Source organism: Carcharodon carcharias, chromosome 3, assembly GCF_017639515.1.
Source record: "Carcharodon carcharias isolate sCarCar2 chromosome 3, sCarCar2.pri, whole genome shotgun sequence".
Taxonomy (NCBI): Eukaryota; Metazoa; Chordata; class Chondrichthyes; order Lamniformes; family Lamnidae; genus Carcharodon; species Carcharodon carcharias.
The window spans coordinates 83,327,652-83,354,195 of NC_054469.1; the positions used below are offsets into that span (position 1 = coordinate 83,327,652).

Sequence of the window (26,544 nt, forward strand, 5' to 3'; positions counted from 1 at the left end):
TGGTTTCACGACGCCTTGAAGCCGATTTCTGGCCATCTTGTCCACACATGCCTGCCGCCAACTGGCATGGAAAATTTCACCCACTGTAGTTACATTCTCTCTAGTGGACATGTTGCAGCTTACTAAAGCAGATTCCAATATTTGTAATGGAAATATAAATATAAAGACAAATGTGACTTTGAAATGGTGATTGAACTATATTTGCATGCACTGGACCAATTATATGCAGCCTCTACAACTGAAGACTATACTTGGGCTTAACTTCCCATGTGCAATGCTACACAATAATATCTTACGATGTTATTAAAAATCATATACTTTCTGCACATTAACCACTTCTTCCTGATGTGATGATTCTTGGTACACTTGCTGTGTGTCAGCATCTCACATTGTAATTGAATATGTCAATGTTTCCCTTTCAATTTTGAATGCCAACTTTTACCATCATGGTTTGTTGATAAACCAACCAAATCACTCAAAATGCATTTTCAAAAAAAATCCACCAGGAATTGAAACATACCTAACATCCAAAAATAAGGATTCTGAAATTTAAAAAAATATATGCCATAATTACAAGATTAAATTAATCAATTGAAATGCTTTTACTTCCAGTCATAAATCCTTAGCATATTTGGGAAATATGTGGAATGGTATCATCAGCTTCCTTCTTCTTTCTTTGGTGGACCATTTTGACTCTCTGGGCTGTATTTTCACATTGGCAAGGGGGAATAGGGAGATGGAACTAATTCCACCATCATGAGCCTGCCTCCACCTCGAGACTGCCGGCAGGCAGGATCTTCCAGGGGTCCAAGCCCTAAGTTGCTGGAGCTGGGCCTGCCACCTTCAGTGGCAGACTCAAGGCAGGAATGGAGGTGGGCTAAGTCCAGAGCAAGTAGGTTAAAAGGCTCAAACCTTTTCCAAAAGGCGTCAGCCCAATGCTCCCGAGGCAATCAGTGGCACAGCTATATTGGTAAAGTTGAATCTTCTGACCACTTTAAGCACCCCCTCACTCTCACCCTCTCACATTCTCACCCTTACTTCCTCAATCCCTTAACCCCCACATCCATTATCCATTTTATGAACAGAATTCACAAACCCCATTATAACAGTTGGCCAATGAATAGCCCATGAAACTCCATGAGTAAACAAAGACCCTCTTCAAAGCAGCTGTACAAACAATGTCAATCACATATGAAGCAATCAGGCAGTTGGTTTGCAGCCAAGAGTCCATTAAACTCCCTGGGCTGCACTTTGCATGCCCCCGCCAGGTATGTTTTTGACAGTGGGTGGGCATGTAAAATAGGGCGGCTGTTCACCCCAGCACCTTCCTGCCCACCCCTGAGCTCACCCCCATAGTATGGTGGGGGGTGGGGGGGGGGGCGGGATGGTGGTGGATGGCCGCCAAAATCAGCAGTCACCTGCTATATTTAAATAAATAATCAAGGGTCAATTGGGCTTGTTAACAAGACACTTGACTGGGATAATATGCCAAACCATCCACTTCCCTATTCTATTCTGCCTTCTGAGTAAACAAGAGACTTCAGAACTGCTATTTCAGCAGATGACTAGACTGAATACATAAAAGCAATGGGAAAATATGAAATATTTACATTTGGTTATCATACGAGGCTATTATTCAATAGTGTAAATGCACTCTACCTTTTTATCCATTAAATGAACTACTTAAACTGATCTGAAGACTTCTACACATTCACAATGCTGATATTTAACTTGACAGCCTGACAGTTGGCAGAACTAACAATCTGGTAAACACAATGAACCAGATTTTTGCTCCCGGGTTCGGTGCGCTCGGGAGAACTCCCGGCTCCAGGACCCCAACATCCAAAAATGTCTGCCCGAACTTCCAATTTTCGGTCCGGGATCGTAGCAGGCGAGTGGGTGGCGGGCTAGAATAGAAGTCAGGGTGGGCAACCCCAGAAGCAGTAGGTGATCGGAGCCGGGCACAATGTGGGTTGGGCGACTCAGACATAGGTAAAAAGTGTGTCTTCTGAAAGGCCCATTTGAGAGGTAGATCATCAATGGTGAAGTCCCTGTACCTTGTCAGGTGAGCGTCTACGCTATAAATGTTGTCTAATTGTTAGCTGACCCTGGAATGAATGGCACATCATGGGCTTTCCCTATGGGAGATTTTTAATTGTTGCTGCCTAATCAAAGTCTACGCTACTGAACCATGGAAACTGTGGAGTGGATTCTCAAAACATAACTATGGAGATGGCATTGTCTTGTCACCACTACCTGGTATAGATGTTATGTAGTCATGTAGTTAACTGCCAAGAATCAGTGGGTGGATGAATAATGAAAATGATGAAAAGTGCCATGGCCATTATTGCATCCACTTTGCCTCTTGCCACCCATCTATCAGGAAGCTCCCAAACTGTTGATCAGGTCCCATACAGCTGAATACTGCCATGGTATAACAGAGTGACTAAGAGGTTGGAAACCAGTAGGGAAGACAGTGGTCATGGAATGCACCATGCTACCTTGGAGTCATGGTCACAACATACACGGTACCAAGAATTTGCACAGTGCAATTTTCTCCATCAAACTTTACCAGTAATCATTAATGATATAGTGAAAATGGTTAGTGTGTAAGCACACAAAAGTGAATGATAGCATTGAAATGTGAATGGCTCAAGACCCTTTCACCTTGCATTTTTATTCATAGAATGTCACACAGAGGAGGCAAGGGGGAAGGGATGTGACTTACTGCTCCATGTTTTTCTAATCTGGACCTTCAAGTTTTGGTGGAAGAGGTCCAGAAGAGGAGACCAGTCCTCTACCCTGCAGCAACCAAGAAAACCTGGATTCAAATTACAGCTACAACGAGTGCAGCAGGAGACCATCTGCGCTCATAGATTCAGTGCAGGAAAAGGTTCAATGATCTGTTGCGTTCGGCATGGTGAATAGCTTGGCTTATTCACACAGAGCTCCAATGGAAGGCTCATATCTGCATGCTGCAGCTAATATGCGAAACATGGCACAAACCCTGCTTCAACATTGAGACTTGTATGTCTACACAGTTCATATAGGTGGGTGTGAATGAGCACTGTGAAGCACAAATGCAGCGAAGAACAATATTCTTTCACAGTATATCAGGCTAACATAAACTTTTGTTGCTGTTGCAGACCAAAAGGGTGAAGGATGCCCCCGAAATGGCCCAGAAATGCAGTTGCTCAGCCTGGCTGAGATGCAAAATCCTGTGGAACAGATGGCCATGGAGGTAGCCAGGTTCCCTAAGCAGCTGTCTATTGGTGATGGCGAATCACTATTAGCAGGTATAAAGATGGTGTTGAAATCTTTCATGCCGAAATAACTCAATTTGTGCTTCACAAAGGTCCCAGCTCTGCTCCCTCACTCTCCCCACACCCCCACACCAAATCATCTTTCAGGTATCAAAGGGAAGAAGAGATGCCCAAGGAGGCAGTGTCATATCTAGTCCACACTCCATGAACTCAGATACAAGCATTAAAGAGATGCAATACTGTGCATGTAGAGCCAGTGGCACAGGGTGGAAGTCAGTGCACCCGAGTTCAGGAAGAGTCAGAGATATCTGTGCACAGCTGCCTCAAAGGAGAGGGGAAAGTCACAATGATGCTCCAGTGAGCAGGAAAATGGTGCATCAGGAGTCAACTTTTGGGGAACAGTATTTAGATAATCAGTAGCAGATGTGTGGACATCTGGCAGAGTTCCCTGAGGCAGTGGGACCTCTTGGACTGTGAATGGGGGAGTCCATCGCTGTCATTGTTCCGGGAGCATAACTGCATGAGCTCTGGCCATAAGAGATTGACCAATCTCATGGAGAGACACACGCAGCAGCACTTGGAGTGGATGCAAGAAAAGCGTCTCTGCCAGGAAAGGGTGCAAGCCTCCCTCAGTGGCCTAGATCAGTCCACTCAGAGTATGAATGCTGACATCCATGAAATACATGAGGAGCTGCGTATCCTCAACAGGAAGGTTGAACCGTTGGCACAGCAGTTGCTGGAATGGACGATTGCTACACACCAGCAGCCAGCCCTGTCAACCCCACCTGAAGGCCACCCCGGGGCTGTACAGATCACTGAGGAGCTCCTCAGCACCCTCATTTTCCTCCACCTCCCCAGCCCCTCCGCCAGAGCCCTCATCTGCTCCACATGTGCCAGTAACCATGGCTGTACATGCAGAGATGCAGAGACCCCAGTCTGAAGGAGGCCTCCAGGTGCCTTCATGACAAGGCTGGCTACCACGCTGCTCATTGCCATTTAGACAGAGGAGTGAGCAGCCTGCCTCCACCTTCTCTGAGGGAATATAGACGGCATGTCATAGGTGTGTGTGAGAACGAAAGGTGCTGTCTCACCTAGAGCACAAATGGGTTCACCATGATTCCACTTTTCACATTGCATATTGCCCATTTGAGCACTTCTTTAGTACATTTACTTACACTTTTACATGACTCAGTTTGTGTTTGTACACTAGAGAGCTCGAAAAGAATGGTAACATTATGAAGGTGGTACTTACCAGAAATAATGAGGCAGCAAGCTGAGGTCCATCTCAGCTGTATCATGTAAGATTCCAGTGTTCAAAAGCTCAAGTACTGAAATGCTCATTATATCTTTCATTGACCATCCAAGCTTGGAGCATTAGCCAGAACAGACGATGTGCAAATTCTGTTGTTGCACAGTTATGGGCTCCACATGCACGAGATGCCTTAACTGCATATACGCTACAACATACATGAATGTGATACCCTGTCAGCATGAATAGGGTTTGAATTCTGACGTCATGTCACTCCCAGCACTGCGGGCATGGATTGATTATGGGCAATTTGACGGCATGGGCCCCTCAATTACTGTAATTGGCATTCACGTGAAGGAGCCAGTTTGTGAATGACTTATTACCATGTTTGTTTGCAATATGATGAGCCCCCTGGTTATAATGGTGAGGCTTTCAGCCATGTGAATGTGACTGAGTCCAGCTCATTGATGTTGACTCACTCCCTTGTGGGGGTTGGGTAGTCCCTTGAGTAATTATGGAGTCAATGTACAAGGTTCTTTATGTGGAGGGATGTCACCAGGGATTGGCTGATGGCAATTGTGACATTGCAGGTGGTTATGTGAATCTATTTTGTACAAGGACCCATCTAGCGATGATCCTCTCCTGCACGGAGTCAGCCTTGGCTACACGGCCTGCCTTCCAGCTGCTCCGCCTTTGGCAGCCTTCCCATCCTCATCCGTTTCAGGATCTTCCAAATGGACAAGGGCTTCCTCCCCCTCCTACTCATCTTCGTCCTCCTTAGAGGTTGAAGCACTGCCTATGACCTCGTCATCATCAATTTGTAAGCCTCTCTGCTCTGCAATGTTTTGCAGCACGCAGCCCTGCACTACTATTCTTGACACATTTGCTGGGGCATATTGCAAAGTTCCAACTGAGTGATCAAGGTACCTGAAGTGCAGCTTTAACATGCCAAATGCCTGCCTGAAGGTACTCCTGGTGATGACATGGCTGCTGTTGGAGTTGCACTCTGTTGCTGTTTGTGGGTTCCTAAAGAGAGTCATTATCCAAGTTCTTAAGGAGTAGCTCTTTCCCCCTAGAAGCCAACCACGGATCTGTGTTGGTGGCTGAAATGGCCGAGGGAGTTGGGAACACCTTAGTATGAAGGAGTTATGGCAGCTGCCAGGGAACCTTGCACACACTTGAAGGAAAATCTTGTGGTGGTCACAAAGCACCTGTACATTGATTGAGTGGAAGGACAAAGGTGTCCGCATGTTGATTTGGGGCTTTTATGGCAATATGGGTGCCATCAATAACAACCTGCACCTGAGGGAAGCTTGCTAATTGGGCAAAGGCCAAGGGAGCAAAAGTAAAACCGAATTGGCACCATGCAGTCCAAATCGAAAGTGAAATGAGTCGTGATGGGCGAGATCAGCGGCTGCATGAGAGTGTGATCAGTGGGTGGGCGGAGATGCAGGTCAGCTCAGATGGACAACTGAAAGAGAACATCAGCAGGCAGCATTGAAAATGCTCACAACATTGAGATGAATGTGATACAGGAAAGACTCGTGTGCGTGGGAGAGTGCTTGCACGAGGCTCCGAAAGGCCCTGCCAAACACACACTTCTCCCTCCAGGAACACTCGTGGGCCGGCTGTTCCCTCTGGTAACAGAGGACAAGATTGAGGGGGTCACAGGCAAAGGGGACTCAGAAGGAGAGGACAGTCTCTGAGATTCCTGAGCGGATGACCCAGGGGTGTCCAGCTGCTGCTCCTCCTCCCTTTGGATGCCCAAGGGCCCCGGCCTGACTCATTGAGGAGAAAGAGCACCTGGAAGGGCGTTGAGGTGCCCTATTTCCCCCTTGTGTTGCCACTGCAGAAACTCACCCATGGCTCCGGTGTTGGAATACAGGTCTGCACACATCTCCACCTTCTGCTGGACCAGGGTCTCCATGGCATCCGCCATCCTCTCCATGGAGGCCTTCATACACAGTCATCTGCGTGATGTTCCTCCTCCTTCTGCTGACTCTCAAGGATGAGCTGGAAGGCCAAATTCAGAGGCTTGTCATCTGATTCGGACCTCACAGATGCCTCTTCCTCAGCGGAACTCCGAGTGCCAGGGAGCTTGGCTGAACCTATTTCCTGCTGCTGCAGACATGTGTCCATGTGGTGACCACCAGATTATGAACTCGAGCCTGCTCTAGATCTAGGTCCCATTGAGGTCTGTGTCTCTGCACCGGTGGAGGATGTGGGTAAGCGCTGGGACGGGTCTTCCAGGCTGCTTATTTCCAGCTCTTCAATGGAGAAGCTGTCCTCTTGGCTGGAGGTGATAACATGGATGGAGCTGAGGGACTGGCTGGCTGAGGGTGTCGGTCACTTGGCAGAGCTCCCTGTGAACCAAAGTAGAGATAAGTAGTGCATGGCAGCAAAGTCAAAAGCAGAAGTGAGAACGTTCACAGTTGCATTGAGAGAGGGATAATTTGGTGCAGGATCCTCAGGTGAGTGTTCGCTGCCGACCTCACTGTCACCAAAGGGTCCCTGTCCTCACCAGTCAGCACAATGGCACATTCCTCAAAGTGAGTGAGGGCCTGATGTGGGCCATTCCACCCCCGGTCTGGAACCTCTTCCTGCTGATGTGAGCAGGCTTCTCCTGCATTAAAACAGATGGAGAGAGTGTGAACAGGACACATGGCACAGCATGGAATGTTTGTGTGGTGAATGGAGCCATCGACAGGATGAGGGCGCGAGCTCGAGAGGCTATGAGCCTAAGGGAGATGTGAGGGTGTGTGAGAGAGCTAGTGGTGTTGTCCCTTGAGGTCTGAGATCCCTTTGGATGTGTGATGGGTTTGTGAGTGTGTGAATTGAGAGTGATAAGAGGAGTAACTTACCTTGGTGGAACGGATGACACCATTCATTCTGTAGTGACACTGGGTGGCTGTCCTCTTTTGCAGGACATTGGCGCTGACCACCGCTACCACCACCTCCCATGCTGAATTGGTGATGCTGCTGCCCATCCTGCGGCCAGAGTGGGCATAGAGGACATCACGGCGAGCCTCCACGGCCTTGAAAAGGACACGTCTCTTAACCTGGGGGCTGCAGTGTTCTTGCCTTTCGGGGCCAAGTCTTCCGTGCAGCAGTCATGGGCTGGAAGCACTGAGAGGTGTGCACACAGCTGGACTTTAACTATAGCACCTGGTGTAATGAAATGGCGAGGTGATGGCAAGGAGGGCGAATGAGAGCTCGCTTGCCATAGAAATGGTGTGTTTCCTGGGAGTGCATTGTTAATACAGCAGGTTTGGGATGATACGGCACCCGCTACCGCACTTTGTGTCCCACCCTCCTGTTCCCTTAGTTTAAGGGAAGACAATTGAAATTTGTTTTGTGCCACCTCTGGGGCTCTGAATAAAATTTTAAAGCAAATTCTACAGGGGTCCCCTGCCCACCCAAGGGGTCCACTGACTATTCAAAGAAATGCACCAAGTTTAGTTCTCCTCTTATCAGGTCTACCTTGCACACTTCTGTTTTCACACTCCTAGGCTACTAAAATCTGATTAGAGTGGGGGCAGCTGATGGTTTAAATGGCCAGCTGCCTCCATAAAATATGCTTGAGTGAAATGCCTTCATTCTTGTTCCTCGCAGAAACGAGATGTGTCGAATATGGGGATGGAACGTGATTTTGGGAAGTTCCACTATTTTCGCCATGACAGAGAGGCTCTCCATCATAGTGAAAACCTGGGCCGTTGTTCAATGAGTACGTCTCCCAATGACAGCACTATCATGACTCACCTTAATGAATGCAGATACAACTCATGCTCTAGCATTTAATGGTGAACTGTAAAGGAGACCAAACCATTTCATTTAACTTTTAAACACTTCCTGTCTCCAATCCATGGCTTCATGCAACTGATGTAGAACCCGATAGATGTTAAATTCTGTCCGCCTCCATGAAAATTAAAAAAACTTACTAGTGGCAGGATCTCAAGGAGCCCACAAAACTGTCACATGCCTCAGAATCACAGAGTGCAGAAGAGGCCCTTCGGTCCACTGAGTCTGCACCGACATGTGAGAAACACCTGACCTACCTACCTAATCCCATTTACCAGCACTTGGCCCATAGCCTTGAATGTTATGATGCGCCAAGTGCTCATCCAGGTACTTTTTAAAGGATATGAGGCAACCCGCCTCTACCACCCTCCCAGGCAATGCATTCTAGACCGTCACCACCCTCTGGGTAAAAAAGTTTTTCCTCACATCCCCCCTAAACCTCCTGCCCCTCACCTTGAACTTATGTCCCCTCGTGACTGGCCCTTTAACTAAGGGGAACAGCTGCTCCCTATCCACCCTGTCCATGACCCTCATAATCTTGTACACCTTGATCAGGTCGCCCCTCAGTCTTCTCTGTTCCAACGAAAACAACCCAAGTCTATCCAATCTCTCTTCATAACTTAAATGTTTCATCCCAGGCAACGTCCAGGTGAATCTCCTCTGCACCCCTTAATAGGAATGGGCGGGTTCTGGGCCCTGATCCCTCCCTGTCTTTGTGAAAATGGCTGAGGGCAGAAATGGAGGCAGAAGCCCCAGCCGACCTGCTTAGTGGCCATTTTTTTTGGTCCCGCCTCCACTTGGTCCTGATTGGGTTGTTGGGATTTGAACTCAATACTAAACCCCAGAATAAGAAAATACATGTTGGGGAACAGCCTTACTGGCAAATGGAGAGTCGCTAATTTAGAATGCAAGATTTATTGGACAACAAAGATTAATACCTACCATTCCACTGGTCAAAACATGACACAATACACCATGGGCGGGATTTCCTGGCCCTGCCAGCCCCCAGGATAGCCTGGTCCTGTCGAAAGTCAATGGACTTTCGGCAGGGCTGCCAAATCTCCTGCAGCGGGTCGCGCCATGACAGGGCCAGAAAATCCAGGCCTATCTTTCCTGTGGATCCCAAGACACCTGGGGCCTTCTCTTCTTGGCCCCTAGGACCTAGTCTCTTGACTCATGAAGTCTTGAAGATTCTACCTTAGTCAACTTAATTCTAATATACATACAAAAACCCCTTTGCAACTTTAAAACTTCTAATTTCCCAGTCTACTTCACAGCCAGTTTTCTGAATGCTTTCTCTTTCCCTCTCTCTCTCTCCTAGTCTACAATTGACGCTCAGTGCTGAAGGCAGCTTTTACTTTCACTTTCTCCTTGACGATACTACCTCTTGTCCTAATACTTAATTCCAATGCTGAAATAACACTAACACTTCGGACATCTTATGGAAAATCCCAAACCTTCTGAATTTCTATGGCAATCCCTAGCCTCAGTTCTGGATTTTTTCAGCAAACCCTAAACGTATATTTATCTCTGGGTTTCTTGTGGCCAGCCCTCTTGCCTGTCGAATGGCACAACTACTAACTCCTAACTCTTCCCTGGCATGAGCCCATTTTTAACAAGTCTCTTGAAACTTATGCTGCCCCTTAGCAAATGCAAAGACCCCAGTGCTGCTCCCCTGTTTCTATACCTTTTTTCAGACAGCCTTTGCAATATTCAGCCCAAGTCTGAGCACCTGTGTAAATACAACTAAATTTTTTCTCCAAATATTTGCCACTCCTGACCAATGGGAAGTAAGCTCATGGTTTCCCTACAACAACCTAACCTCGACTTACAAATGAGTCATAGAGGTCTACAGCACAGAAAAAGGCTCTTCGGCCCATCGAGTACACTGGTTAAATAAATACCTAATTATTCTTTTTCCATTTTCCAGCACTAAACCCATAGCCTTGTATGCCATGGCATCGCAAGTGCACATCCAAATATTTCTTAAATGTTATGAGGGTTTTTGCCTCAACCACCCTTTCAGGCAGTGAGTTCCAGACTCCCACCAACCTCTGTGTGAAAAAAATTCTTCCTCACATCCCCTCTAAACCTTCTGCCCCTTACCTTAAATTTGTGCCCCCTGGTTATTGATCCCTCCACCAAGGGGAAAAGTTCCTTCCTATCTGCCCTATCTGTGCCCCTCATAATTTTTTACACCTTAATCATGTCCACCCTCAATCTCCTCTACTCCAGGGAAAATAACCACAGTCTATTCAATCTCTCCTCATAACTAAAACTCTCCAGCCCAGGCAACATCCTGGTAAATCTCCTCTGCACTCTCTCCTCTGCAATCACATCCTTCCTATAATGCAGATTCCAGAATCGCATGCAATACTCTAGCTGTGGCCTAACCAGTGTTTATACAGTTCCAGAATAACCTCCCTGCTCTTATATTCTATGCCTCGGCTAATAAAGGGAAGTATCCCATATACTTTCTTAATCACCTTATCTACCTGTCCCACTACCTTAAAGGACCGGTGGACATGCACACCAAGATCTCTCAGATCCTTGGTACTTCCCAGAGTCCTACCATTCATCGTGTATTCCTGTGCCTTGTTTGCCCAAGTGCATCGCCTCACACTTATCCGGATTAAATTCCATTTGCCACTGATCAGCCCATCTGACCAGCCCATCTATGTCCTCCTGCAATCGAAGGCTATCCTCCTCTCTATTTACCTCCCCACTAGTTTTCGTATCATCCACCAACTTACTGATCAACCCTCCCATTCAAGTCCAAATTGTTTATGTATACACCACAAACAGCAAGGACCCAACACCGATCCCTGTGGAACCCCACTGAACACAGGCATCCAATCACAAAAACACCCCTCGACCATCACCCTCTCCTTCCTGCCACTCAGCCAATTCTGGATCCAATTTGCCAAATTACCTTGGATCCCAAAGGCTGAGGTTATAAAAAGCACTATATAAATACCTATTTTTTGTTTCTTTCATTCTGGCCACTCGAGCTCATTACCTGGACTGATTCATTCGAGGAAGCAAAAGTACACAAGGATAGCTCTAGGAATTAAGCACATTTCAGGTTCCAAGCCCATTCGATTATGGCACTCTGTGGAGGGCATTCTGGTTTAGGGATTTCCAACATATTTTCTTTCTTATTCATAAAATTTTTTTGTAAACTATTTCAATGTATTTTGCTAGAAATATGTCATTTTAGATTATACAATTACAATATCATCAAGATAACCGCTGAAACAGAAAATGATAGAAACACTCAGCAGGTCAGGCAGCATCTCTGAACAGAAAAAAATGTCACAGACCTAAAACATTAGCAAGTCACAAAAGTTAACTCACTTTCTCTCTCCGCAGATGCTGCCTGACCCGAGTATTTCCAACATCTTCTGATATTTCAGAGTCCCAACATCCACAGTATTTTGCAAACAAACAAGTTATTTGCTGGTAATTATACTGCTCACTGATAATATGACAATGCCATTAAAAAAAATGCCAACGTATTAACTGCAATTTACAGTTTTTTCATTGACTTCCTTGCATTAGGGGGCACAGGTGAAAGACATTTGTAAGAGACGGGAATCTGCATTTACAAATCTCGACCAATGGGAGAAGTATTAATGACTTCCCTACAACAAACTAACCTTGACCTTTCTTAGAATTTTGTTACAATTTTATCCCTCAGGCCATCTTTTTAGCCAATCAGTACCCCAGTTTTGGCTTCTGTTTGCAGCTAATGCTGGACTTATTGGAGCCCGAATGCAACATGTATCCCAACTACAGCCTCAGTTCACTTCTGTGTTTTTTCTCTGTAAAGTTACATTACAGTATTTTACATTTAAAGAGATGCCAACTTAAAGACTTCTTAATAGTACATACAAATTAATACTTTCCATCACTAAACTTGTGTGCAGTACAAATTGATAACTTGAGCCTTATCAATTGCACAAATGTTCACTGAGGTGAAATCTAACAGGGTGCTTGAAAATCCAGTCCTTGATTTGTTGCTTTCATTTGTCATTTGTAGTTTCTCACTGGTAGTTTTCTAGCTAAGTTACCTGCCTTTCATTTGTCCATTTCTTCCATTTGGGCTGTGATTTGTTTTTCCTTTATGAATACAGAACAGTCCAAGCAAGAGACAGGAATCTGCATTTATACAAATACAATGCAAAAGTGTGACAATAAACAGCACACCAGGTGCTATGATTCATTAATGAAATATAAAATTTAGAAATATGTTAGATTTTAATTAACTGCATAGCTAACCATTGTAACAAGCTAATGCTTATATTTATGTTCTTACTCTAATTTATTTTATGTTATGTCATCAATATTATTCACGAAAAAATACATGCAGTAAAGCAGGTCAAAAAACGTTCATAGCTGACAAAACATTAAATAATAAAATATGTATGAAACATTCATAACTCACAGCAAGTACCTCTGAAATATTCTTACGGTCAGGAGTTTTGCCATGATCAAATGAAAATGAATGGATATTCCACTGAAGTATTACAGCAATGTTTTACTGATGGAATACCATGGTCTCTCCAAGGAGGTGTGCGCTCAGTATTGCAGCGTCTCCTAATTGAGGAAAAACGGATAATTAAGAGCATGATTCAATCATACCTTAAATGTATTTATTGACTATAAAACCCTGCAAGGTAAAAACTCTCTGATGCCTAATATACCATGGTGGTGAGCAAGAATCGGGTAAAGTTCAACTGCGATAGGTCACAATATTGACAGTAGCCATTGATAATGGGCATATGATCTGCCACTACCCACTTTGTGGCGTACCAAAGTAGAATATTCCCTTGAATGTTTAAATTACTTCTATACAGTTTCTTCTTCCTTTTCACACAATTTCCCTCTATTAAAGACAGTGATTGTTCCACAATCACAAATATTCCTCTAGTACTTTTCCCACAAGATCACTCCACTTATATCTGTACAAGCTACCATTGTGAATGCGTAGTTCATGTTTTAAACCATCTCTTTACTTGAAGGTAAAATGAAGTAATGAAGACAGTCATATGACCTGTTATGCATTCTGCCCAACATCAGGCCAGTTGACTTGGTTACCATAGGGACAGGAGGCCCAAGTCAAGAGTTACTAAGAGCAAGATGTTCACACCTGAAACAAAGGCAAGAGCGTCTGGGGCTGATTGTGGACAGACTTTCAGTCTCCAAAATTTCAGACAGAGAGAGAGAGAGAGGTTTCACAGAAAAATGAAAGGCTACAGCTTGTGTGGTCAGCAGAGAGGTTGGCGTGTCTTTCCTGTAGACTACCAGCCAGAATGGGGAGGATGACAGTCTCAGATCGAAGAGGCACATTCTATAGCAATCTAAGAAATCTAGAAAATTCATCCAGACATGGACTGGGATGGGGGAATAGGGAAAGGATTACTGAGTGGGCTTTACTGCTGGTATCCTGTTTTGGACTTTTCTAGAAACAGACAGAAGCACCTTTTGGTAGTGAATCAATGTTAGGACTTGGCAAAGTGGGGAGGCATGAACCCGTTGGAAGCTGGGAGTGGTGTTGGATGGTTCCTGTAAAAACTGTTAGTCTGCGGAGAGTGGGATGTAAAGTATAACTGTTGCATGGGGTTTTTGGTTGTGGTAAAAAAGCTAAGGGGGATATCTTTTCTATAGTTTAGGGTATTAGTTGCTTATTAGGTAATGTTTAATGGGTTGCTTTTAGTTGCTTTGTTACAGGAAGAGTCTTAAGACCTGAAATCTTGTCATGCAATTCCTTTAAGTTGGTCACTGAGAATTCAAATATCTTTTTAAAAGTCATTGTCCTCTACAGGAATCTAGCATTGTTTGATTTTTGAGACATAGAAGCCAATCCTGCGGCTTCCTCTCCCATCGACCACACTGTGAATTTCTCAGAAAGAATCAGGAGCAAGAACTTGGTAAATTTGCCTCTGGTGGCCATTGAGCAACAAGTATTTTTCTGTTAAAATTTTCAACTGCTTGCCATTGACATTGAAAGTTGCCCCAGAGTGTCAGAATGTGGGATTTCAAAAAAGCCTTTGGAAAGCCTCAGAAAACAACTCTGCATTAGCAGCGTGACCTTCCTGTGATTCTCCTAGAAATTACCATCAGGTGAATTACCACTTGGAAACCAATTACTGCTGGTATGGAGCTGGGAGGGTCAGTGGTGAGATGATAAATAATTTATATCATTCGGCACAGAGGATCTGGACAACCTAAGTGACAAACAGGAAAAGATTACCATTAAGAAACACACTTATTGTTCTATTATTACATCCCTTTCACAGCAATTTCAGGCACCCATTTCAAACAGACATTTTATTTCTGTCAAGCTGCTGCATGCCAGACCTGTGGGAACAGAATAGGATTCGGCCATCCAGCTTCTCAAGTCTGTTCCATTATTGAATTCGATCATGCCTGATCTGTACCTCACTTCTATTTGTCTGCTTTTGCTCTACATTCTTTGATACCCTTACCTAATAAAGATTTATTGACCTCAGTCTTGAAGGCCCAAATCATCTAAGTAACCGTACCTTTTTGAGGCAGAGAATTCCAGATTTCTACTACGCTTGGTGTGCAATAGTGCTTCCTGGTGTCCCTCCTAAATGGTTTAGACCTAATTTTATGATTATGTCCTCTTGTTCTTGATTCACAATTAGAGGAACTAATTTCTCTGTATTTACCCTATTGAATCATTTTAACATTTTGGCAGAACTAATGGAAAAGCAGGATATTATTTAAATGGAGAGAGACTGCAGAATGCTGCAGCCTCGCAGCGTTCGGTTCGGTCAGTTGGCTGGACCACTGGTTTGTGATGCAGAGTGACACCAACAGTGCGGGTTCAATCCCGTACTGGCTGAGGTCACCCTGAAGGCCCTGCCTTCTCAACCATGCCCCTCTCCTGAGGTGTGGTGATCCTCAGGTTAAACTCACCACCAGTCATCTCCCTGTAATGAGAGAGCAACCTATGGTCTTCTGGGACTACAGTGACTTTCAGTTCACAGAGAGATCTGGGTGTCCTTGTACATGAATCATAAAAGGTCAGCATGCAGAGGCAGCAAGTAATTAGGGAGGCAAATGAAATATTGGCCTTTATTGCAAGGGAGTTGGAGTATAAAAGTAGGGAAGCCTTGATACAACTGTAGGAGATATTGGTGAGACTGTCCCTAGAGTATTGTGTACAGTTTTGGCCACCTTACATAACATTGAAAGCAGTTCAGAGAAGGTTCACTAGACTGATTCCTGGGATGAAACATTTGTTTTATGAGCAAAGGTTGAGCAGATTTGAACTGTACTCATTGGAGTTTAGAAGAATGAGAGGCGATCTGATTGAAACAGGTTCTGAGGGGGCTTGACGGGGTAGATTCTAAGATGATGTTTCCTCTCATGGGGTAATCTAGACCTAGGTGGCATGGTTTAAAAATAAGAGGTCTTCCATTCTTCCATTTAGATGGAGATCAGGCAGAATTTTTTCTCTCAGAGGGTCATTAGCATTTGAAATTCTCTTCCCCAGAGACCAGTGGAGGCAGGGTTATTGAAAATATTCAAGACTGAGTTAGACAGATTTTTGATTGAGGGAGTCAAGGGTTATGGGGGGCAGGCAGGAATCAATCAGATCAGCCATAAATGATCTTATTGAATGGCAGAGCAGGCTTGAGGGCCGAATGGCCTATTCCTCCTATTTCTTACGTTTTTGAACATCTTGACCTGATCAGCACTCAATATTCCATAGTCCAGAGAGTACATTTCAACCTATTTTCATAATTAAACCCTCTAAACCCTGTTATGGGATCAGTTAGCTCAGTTGGTTAGATGGTGAGTCTGTGGATCAGACTAATGCCGACAGTAGGGGTTGGATTCCCATTCCGGCTGAGGTAGGCACAGGGTCTGCTCGCCCCTACCCATAGTAAAAATTCAGGACAAATTGTCGTGGTTCTACGAATAATTAGGACCCACCTTTGGGCAGAAAATTCGAGAAGAAGCCCTGGTATCATTGCTGGAGTACTGTGTACAGAGTTGGTCTCCTTACTTAAGGAGGACGTAAATGCATTAAAAGCAGTTCAGAGAAAGTTTATGAGACTAATACCAGGAATGGGCATTGAAGGCAAAATATTGCTGATGCTGGAAATCTGAAACAAAAACAAAAAATGCTGGAAAAACTCAGCAGGTCTGACAACATCTCTGGAGGCAACGATAGAGTTAACATTTTGTGTCCGTATGACTCTTCTTCAGAGCTAGGAATGAGTGGTTGTCTTATGAGGAAAGGCTGGACAGGCTAGACTTGTATCCGCTGGAGTTTAGAGGAGTAAGAGGTGACTTGATTGAAACATATAAGATCCTGAGGGGACTTGACAGGGTGGATGTGGATATGATGTTTCTTCTTGTGGGAGAACCTAGAACTAGGGGTCACTGTTTAAAAATAAGGGGTCACCCATTTAAAACAGAGTTGAGGAGAATTTTTTTTTCTCTCAGCGGGTTGTGAGTCTTTGGAACTTTTTTCCTCAAAAAGCAGTGGAGGCAGAATCTTTGAATATTTTTAAGGCAGAGGTAGATAGATTCTTGGTAAGCAAGGGGGGGAAAGGTAATCGAGGATAGGCAGGAATGCGGAGTTGAGGTTAAAATCAGATTAGCCATGATCTTATTGAATGGCAGAGCAGGCTCAAAGGGCCGAGCGGCCAACTCCTGTTCTTATTTCGTCTGGTCTTATGTTTATATGTATGGTGAATCCGTGCTGCAGCCCTTCCAAGGTCATTATATCCTTTCTGAGGTACAGTACCCAAACTCAACGCAGTACTACAGATGGATTCCAACCAAGATTCTATACAACTGAAACATAGCTTCGTCCCCTTGCTAATCCAGCTACCTTGAGATTAAAACACGCATTCCAATAGCCTTTTTGGCTTTTGTACCTGTCTATTAGATTTAATTGATTTGTGTACTTGGACTCCCAAATCTCTTTGTACCTTGACAGCTCCTAATTTCTCACCATTTAGAAAATACTCAGATTTATCTTTCTTAGGTTCAAAGTGGATGAGCTTACATTTGCTCACATTGAACTCCATGTGCCATTGTTATGCCCATCACTTAGTCTATGTCTTTTTGCAGCTTCCTACTCCCATTACACAATTTACTGTGCCTCCTCATTTAGTCTCATTGTGGATCTATTCCTTAATCCAATCACTAACAAACAAATAGCTGGGGTTCCGGAATAGATCTCTGGGGGACACCGCTTGGCATTTCCTGCCAGTCTGATTACCTACACTTTAATCTAACTCTCTTTTCTACCTATAATGTGCAATGCCGCCATTCCCTGAAATCAATACTAAAGTAAAGGTTTGGCTCATTTGATGAGACATTTCTACTGCTATTGGCCTTGCCCACCAATAAATGCGGCAGGACATATTGGTAGAGCAAGCTCCCTGGCTATTTTTGGCAACTGGCTGCTGCAATATTACTCAATCATTGGACGGTGGTGGTAGGAAAATCCATTGCAGCATCTGGAAGGTCACAGTTTTCTAGTGGGTCTGTGATTGGGAGAACAGGACATCTGCCAGTTTTGGGCACGAGGTTGTTGAAGTATGCACATTGGTACAAGCCCCTCTTAAGGGTCTGTAGCCATTCCATACTTAACAATGTTCTGACAATTTATCCCAAATATTGTTGATTTGGTGTGAAAAGAATTACCCCCGTCACCTAGTGTAGCTTTCGGTTTATACATTTAAAGCTGATGTCACATTATCCTTCCAGTATTTATATAACACCTTTAATATAAAAAGTAAAGGAACAAAGGCATTTTACGGAAGCATTATCAAATAAAATTTGATACCGAGCCATAGAAAGAGATATTAGTGCACATGGCCAAAGATTTGATCAAACAAGTATACTTAAGTGCCATCTTAATGGAGAAGAGAGAGGGAGAGGGAGAGATGGAGAGGCTTAGGGGAGGAATTCCAGAGTTTAGTGGAAGCAGTACCATCTACAAGATGCATTGCAGCTACTCCCCAAGGCTCCTTTGACAGCACCTTCCAAACCTGCAATCTCTACCACCTAGAAGGACAAGGGAAGCAAATGCTTGGGAGCACCACATACCTTCCAACCTGGAAGTTATCCTCAAAGCCACTCACCATCCTGATTTGGAGCTGTATCGTTTTTCCTTCACTGTTGCTGGGTCAAAATCCTGGAATTTCCTTCATAACACATCTATGAGTATACCCGCAACACATGGGGTTGCATCTTCCAGTCGGCGCGCAGGAGGGGGGCCCACTCGCCGACATGTAAAATGACGTGGGGTGACATCAGACATGTGTCCCGATGTCACCGCGTGTCATTTAGATTTTCAGTTCGGCAGGTGTGCAGCTGATTCAGCCGCGCACCCCCCGAACTGTCAAAGGCCTATTAAGGCCATTAAAAAAGTAATTAAACTAATTAATGGACCTGCCCGTCCAACCTTAAGGTTGGCAGGCAGGCAAAGAGCCCAGGCAGCCTTCAGAAAAAACATGAAACCTCATCCACAGGTGGGATGAGGCTTCATGAGGGTATTAAACTTTATATGAAATGTCTAAATTAAAGAAATTAATATGTCTCAGCTCATGTGACGGAGGGGACATGTCAATAATTTTTTTTCTCACTTTTATTCGATGTTTGAAACTTGAGCCGATTTCCCTGAGGCAGCACTTCCGGCTCAGGGAATCCCCCCCCCACCCCACCCCGCCTGCATAGGGAGCGCATAGTGCTTCCTGGCGCACGTCATGCTAGTTGAGCCTTAATTGGCCCACCCATGTAAAATGGCAGTGTGCCCCCGAATAGAGGCGCCGATCGGGAACCCGCCCACTCGCACCCGCTCCCGCAGACCCCCCGACGGAGGGAAGATTCTGCCCATGTGCAGCGGTTCAAGAAGGCAGCACACCATCACCTTCTCAAGTGCAGTTAGGGATGGGCAATTAAAGTGCTGGCCTAGCCAGTGACGCCCATATCCCATGAATAAATGAAACAAAATTATATTGAGTAGAAGATAGAGGGCTGGCCAGAAGTGCATTGGAATCATCAAGACTACAGATAAAAAAGGCATGGCACACTAGAGATGAAAGAACAGAAAGAGAAGCCTTTGCAGATCATTCGATTAGATAGATGAGAATGGTGCCACTCAATTTGATGATATAGGGGTGATGTTAAAAGAGGATAGTGTGGTTAACTACATCAAATGCTGCAGACAGGTTGAGAAGGACAAGGAGGGATAGTTTCCTTTGGTCATTGTTACATAGTATGCCATTTGTGACTTTGATGAGGCCCATTTCAGTACTGTGGCGGGGCAGAAACCTGATTGAAGGGATTCAAACATGATGTTGTGGGAGAAATGGACAAGGGTTTGGGATATGACAACATAAATTTTGGAGAGGAAGGGGATGTTGGAAATGGGGTGATAATTTACGAGGACAGAGAGGTCAAGATGGATCTTTTTGAAGAGATGGATGACGTTGGTAGATTTGAAGGAGGTGGGTGGAACTTGAGCAGAAGGAACAATTAACAATATCAGCTGAAATAAGGACCAGGAAGGAGAATTGGGTGGTCAGTAGTTTAGTAAGAATAGGGTTGAGTGGCTAGGAGATGGGTCTCATGGAAAAGATAAGCTCTTAAAGGGCATGAGATGAGATAGCAAGTTGGGAACGATGCAAGTTCAGGGCTAGGACAGGGAGGAATGTTAGGGAAAGCTTGACCGCAATGGGCCAAGGGAAGGGAAAAAAGCAGCAGATGCAGGTGAATGGGTGATCCACAATTTCATTGTACTTTTTATTGGAGTTGGGGGTAGAATTTGCAGGTGAAAGGAGTCCAAGAAAATAGTTTGCTGTGAAGAAGTGAAGCAGGGGTTATCTTTGTATTTCAGGATAACCCTGGAATAGTGAGCATCTTTGACACTGGAAAGCAGAACCTAATCGTTTACTCAGTGGTGAGCCAGATCTGGCGATGAATGACTCAACTAGCTGTCCACCATATACATTCAGGTCCACATGCCTTGGACCGTATGCAATCTAACACTCTGTTCACTTTCATTACAGCCTCATGGCATTGCCTTCAATTTCTTACGAACTGTTATCCTTTGGCTCTTCTTCTATTCTACAACCTGAAGTTGTTAATACTACCTGCCTGGAATTACATTTGCCCAATTGCATCACACTGCATTCATCCACATTGAAGGACATCTGCCACACATCGGCCTATTTCTCCAGTGCATCTCAATCAGGCTGCAATCTATGCATTTAATCTAAAGTCTAACACCCACACACATCTTTGTGACATCAGCAAAATGGAGAATCAAACTACTGATATCTTCATCCACATTATTGATAAAGATAATAAAGGGCAACTTAATACTGACACCTGCAGAACTCTACTCGTAACTGGATCGGCCATTATTAATAACTGAGCTCTGCCTACGCAAATGCAACCATTTCACCATTTAGCTTAAAAACTGACATCTACTCTCACAGGATGGAACTTAACAGCCCTTTTTGCAGCACTTAATCAAATATTTTTATGAAATCAAGGTTCACAATATCCATCAGGCTATTAGGATTGCTCATCAAAAATTCGATGAATTCGAATTCGATTAGTGAAAATTTCATTGGTATTCTTTAATAACGTTTAGTCTTTTCAAATGGTTGTACAGCACATCTCTAATACTTTTATCTCGCAACTTACCTGTGACTGAAGTTTGTTGCAAATAATGTTCACTTCTTTAAAAATATGCTTAACATTTTTTTTTAAACTGTTGAGTATAATTTTACCCACTAGGCTGTAACCACATGGCTTCCATGTAGCTAAACTGAATCTCGGGGGATAAAAAAAAAATGGTTTTTTTGATGTATAACTACTGGTGTGGTTCCATCAATTGGATTCCAATTTGACTGTTGAGCTCAAAAATTGACTCCGTCTTCAGTAGAGGGTATGTAACCCCAACACCCTGAGAAACCCATCTGGTGCTGCTTCAAGTTAACATCGCACAGCCTGTAGTCAAAAGGCCTAATGTCTGTCGAATCACTTGAACATTTTTGAAAATTTCCCTAAGCTATCGTTTCAATGTTAGTGAGAGCAGGCATCGCCCTCTACCTCCCCTCCAGCACCCCTGCCACCCCCTCCACTCCACACTCCATGCTTTCATAACAAAAATTAGACGGGAAGGCTGAGGTTACAGAACTGCTTTGCAGATGACTTCTGTTGCAAAGGGCATAATTCTACTCTCCACGTCACATTCGGAAGAACCACATTCACCACGTTTAAAATATTTATTTTTAATAAATACACAGGCCACCCTTAAATAAGGTTAGTGCTGTATAACTGACATGGAGATGAGAAAGCATTCCTCGGGTTACGCTCAATCAATTAGTGTAGTGGTGAGCAGTGCTTCCTCTAATCGACATGGTCATGCAGCAACCCAGAAGTTCCCCCTCATGCTAAGCCATGAGTCAGTCCCTTTAAATTACCGCAAATGCATAGCTGCTTAAAAAAAAAGGTCTGCGCAATTAAGTGAATAAACTGTACACAACAAAAACAAAAATAGAGGGAAGGTTGGTGGTGATGGCATTAAAAATGATTTGAAATCTCTGGATTAAAGAAAAGAAAGTGCTGAACTTTGCTGAAAGTGTGAGGATGGGTGTTGGATGAGGAGGAAGTTGAGTTGATTCTCATGATTGAATAGGTCATCACTGGTCACTGGCCAAACACAGATGTGAAGAATGACTGCTTGAGTGAGATAGGCCAGATGTACTATCACTTGTGGGGAACTGGACAATGGTTACAAGTCAACAAGACCATAAGACCATAAGACGTAGGAGCAGAAGTCAGCCATTCAGCCATTATCAGGAGGATGAGCATTATCGGAGGGTGAGCATTATCAAAGGGGTAAGCATTTTTAGGGAGGTGACCATTGTTGAAGAGGGGTAAGCATTGTTGGGAGGGAGGGTGAGCATTGTCAGGAGGGGTTGAGCATTGTGGGGAGCAGGTGAACATTGTTGGAAGGAGGTGAGCATTGTGGGGAGGGAGTGAGCACTGTTGGAAGGTTGCAGAGCTGTATTGGGGTTGCCAATTGCCATTGTGCTGGAGGCTTTGACACTCCAGCTGATTTACTTTCAGCTGCGCTCCACAGCAGGCTTTACACTCCTAGGAAATGTTCTAAGTAAACCTGCGTATAAAACAAGGTAAGTATTGGGCAAACAGTCGAAATCTGTGTGAATATGAGGTTATCTCATCCCAACGTGATAGGGAATCTTGCAGCAATCCAGGCAGGGTAAACCTAGCAATTGGGGGCATAATCTTCTGGCTGGCGTGTGGGTGGCGGAGTCCACACGTCAGCGTTTAAAATGTTGAGCGCTGATATCGCGTGAGCGTCCCGCCATCAGCGTGCGATATTTTAGTCAGCGGGCGCGCTATGCAGTAGGACGCGCGTCCGCCATTAATTAAAGGCCTTGTTAAGGCCATTAACTCTCAAATCGACCAGGATTTTGAGAGGCCCGTGTGAACTTCGAGTCAGCGCATGGGCCCAACGGGCAGGCAGGTAAGTGATTTTTTTTACAAACGTCATCCAGTAGCGGGATGAGGTTTGATATCGGAATTAAAAAATTGTTATAAAGTTTTTGTGTATTTCATTAACATGTCCCACCTTGTGTGACTTCTTCACATGAGGGGGACATGTTAATTAATTTATCATTTTTCAGTTTTTAAAGTTTCACTGGTTTTCAGCGATCTCCCTGAGGTAGCACTTTGCCTCATGGAGATGTGCGTTCTTTCTATGCATGCGTGAAAGAGCGCACTCTGGCAGTTGGGGAATCACCCCCCCCCCCCCCACCCGCACAGGAAGCACATTGCGCTTCCCGTCAGGCATCACGCTGGGCAGGCCAATTAAGGCACTTAAAATGGCAGCGGGACCCATTTCGGCGGCAGCGATCAGCTGCCCACCCGCCGCCGAGTCGGTCGGGCCCGCCCACCCATCTAGGGCAAAATTCTGCCCTGAAATTTGAAACCACCTCTGTAAATACCACCCATGTGCCCCCATCGGGATTTCCTCAGGGTCCCAGGGTGCATCAGTGACTTAAGTTGAGTCATTCGCCGCTCCCCATATGGGAAGATTCAGGCTATTATTTCAATTGTAAGTCGTGTCTCTGCTCGCACAGAGGTAAGTGCTGCAAGTTGTTTGGTTATTGTTTACGCTGGTGATCAACCAAAGATTATTTTTCAATAATGTGTAGCAAGGAGCCATAACTTCCGAGCTCCCCAGCATCGGATCCCTCTTGGAAGTTCCCAGGGAAGGGTTTGCACAGCAATTTCCCAGAAGTACACATTTCCTCTGGACAATTGAGCTCTGCAGGGAACCATCCAAAAGTGCTGTTTAAGCCACAAAATTCAGATGGTTCTGACAGGGTTACAGCAATAGCTATCCAGAAAAAGTTAGAAGAATTAAAACCTCTACTAACTCCTGGGTACCTATTGTAAAGACCCAGACCGACCCCATGGTAATCCCCCGCCATGCCCCCGACACCCCCAATGGGACTCCCCCCGCCCCCAACCCACCCAACTCCCACACCCCGACCCCCAATCTCCTAGCTCTGATCCCTCACACCCCCACCAATCTTCGACAAACCCACCCCCACCCTGATCTCAGAGCACCCCTCCCCAACCTCTGATACCCTTGGACCTCTGACTCCACCTCCCCACGGACCACCCCCACAACTCCCCATGAATTTCTGCCCCCCTCACTGTAAAAAAGGGGATGTGGCCTCCCTGAATCCGCTGGAGTTACAATTCATTGGGGTTTGCGAGGAGTCTTTCAATGCAGGCCCCAGGCAGCTCTAGTGAATGGAAGGGTGGGTGTAATTTTCAAAACCAGGTGAGTGTGTATATATTTTTTCTAATTTCTGCAGGCCAGCACTTTTGTGATGCTAGTTGGAAGTTACGGCCCAATATACTCAAAGCATGGGATGGTTCCCAGTGCAGGGTAATTCCCCATCGGACGTGTAAGCTTCCTGGGCAATTGCTGTGCAGTCCTTGTGTGGAGAGTTTTAGGAGGGGTCCCCTAGCGCATCTTCTTTTGAGGTATCCAGAAGCCCCCACCCCCTCACTGGAGATTGGAAGTTCTGGGCCAATAATTCCCCAACCCCACGTGCTATCAGATTAGTGTGTATTAGAAATAAGATATCAAAGGGTGACTTCCAAACTGTAATCTAAGCTTGGGGTTCAAACTGAGCTGCTGCAGATTTCATTCTCATGGATTTTGGTGTCATCTCAGTCCCTCAACTAGATTACGGTTTTTCATTTTTAAAATTCACTTCCTTTGTCCCCTACCTGAAGCTGGCATGATTCGCAAATTTCTCTTAATCCAATTGAACATGGCTTGCACTGCAGTTGAAGTATTCAGTCATATAACAACTCTTTGTAAATTCTGTGCTTTATTTTCAATCACAGATGAGGTTCTGTCTGAAAATTTCCTGGACTACAAAAACCGTGGGGTCAATGGTTCACACCGAGGACAGATCATTTGGAAAATTGAGCCAAGTTCCTACTTTGTAGAGCGTAAGTACAATGACTAGCTATGCTGACCATTTTAAAGAGGCATAATCATTATTTTTGACTTGTTTACAGATCTTTCAGCACATTGATGCCATTTATGTATAGAAAATGTCATTAGATTGCTTGTGCCTGAACAGGCTGCCACAAAAATGAAGATTAAATTCTCTTCTGTCAACGTGTTTTTTTTTAAATAATTCAGCTTTATCAAATAGAAAAAAATCTCTTGCATTACATATTCATTAATTGAGTTTCCCTAGGCTGTTCATATTTCATAATAATATGTCTGGTAGGAGGGATGTAGACAGTCTGCAGTTCATTTGATGAGAGCAGGGATGCAGTATTAATTATGCTGAATTCTGCAGGACATGATGATACTTCAAAACCAGAAATGCAATGAGCAGAACCAAAAATGATGGTGGCAGCCACTGCAGAATTGTATGGCTTAACAGGGGCTCCAGCAATGTCTGTACGATTCATTGATGAACCCTACTTTTCCCCAGACCTGCAAGCCGTTCCTTTAAGTATTTTGCTAACTTAGTGTGCCTCCCAACCCTCTTGGACATCGTCATCACTTCAGCGGCAAGAGGCAGGTTTTCACTGCACACCATGGAACTGAATGCAGTGAGGTGCAGAATGGTTTTCTGGAGCAATAAGTGCTGTGTCAGATTTGCTAAATTACCAGCAACATCTGGCAGATTGCAAGTCACCAAGAACACAGGGAAGTTGCGAATGTAGTTTTGTGCTAATACGAAGGCCTAACTCTCTGCAGCATTCTGAGCTAATTTTGTCATTTTTGCACTCCCATCTTTTTTGATGCAGTGGGTGCAAATGCTGAATATGCTCTTGCAGACGCTGGGGAATTCTAAAAAAATACTTGACTACAGATATATATTTCCATTGCTTATGTTATTTCTGGGTCTGTTGTTGAGTAATTGACAGAAATTAACTGCTATGAGTAGTCAACAATTCTATTATCATTGCTTCATACGACCAGCAGGATAGAAGAAGTCAAACTAGATGGACCCTGATCTTTTCTGATCTAGCAGTTCCCATGTTTCTGTTTGATTGGCCTTATTTAAATGACACAGTCACACCAGAGTATAAAAGCAGAAAGAAAATATTTAGAAGTTCAATATTTTAGCACTCCTAAGCTCAAATTTTCCTATCAGCTGTTGACACAGGATTGCAGTACTGACAGTATTGGCAGATGTGACAAATCACTCAATGTCCCACTTAGATGTAGCGGGATTACATGCTGACACACTCTCCCATGTAGAAACAGACACCTCAAGCAGGTGGGGACACTGCCTTAATAGTAATTTGTGGGATGTCAGCCTTTCATGGTATATTTTTTGGATTGGAGGCACCGGTTGCACCAAGTGCAGAAAGTTGCAGATGGTACCCATGTTGTCATCAGGTGTCATCACCCGGTCCCCATGGTCTTCATGAAAAGAAAGGTTTGTATTAATGTTCATGCAGTATTTGAGCACCGGAAACATCACCATGTCTGTCAGAGGTTGTTTCACAGGAAGCAGGCATAATGCATTAATTAAGTAATGCTTTACAGTACCTGGGTTATTGAAAAGAGAAGAAACATTGTGATTAAGGCTCTTGTGGGAGCAGGACCATCCTCTACATTCAAAGTTTTCAAGCCCACTGCTA

At 44.5% G+C, this 26,544-nt stretch overlaps 1 protein-coding gene across 1 annotated transcript in view; it reads left to right on the plus strand.

The window, feature by feature from the left end:
- Positions 1-26,544, plus strand: part of LOC121276200 (E3 ubiquitin-protein ligase HECW1-like) — a 527,663-nt gene that overhangs the window by 9,873 nt on the left and 491,246 nt on the right. The window contains exon 2 of the mRNA XM_041184341.1: positions 24,778-24,885. Within this exon, the coding sequence (XP_041040275.1) occupies positions 24,778-24,885 (108 nt within the window). The remainder of the gene's footprint in view (positions 1-24,777; positions 24,886-26,544) is intronic.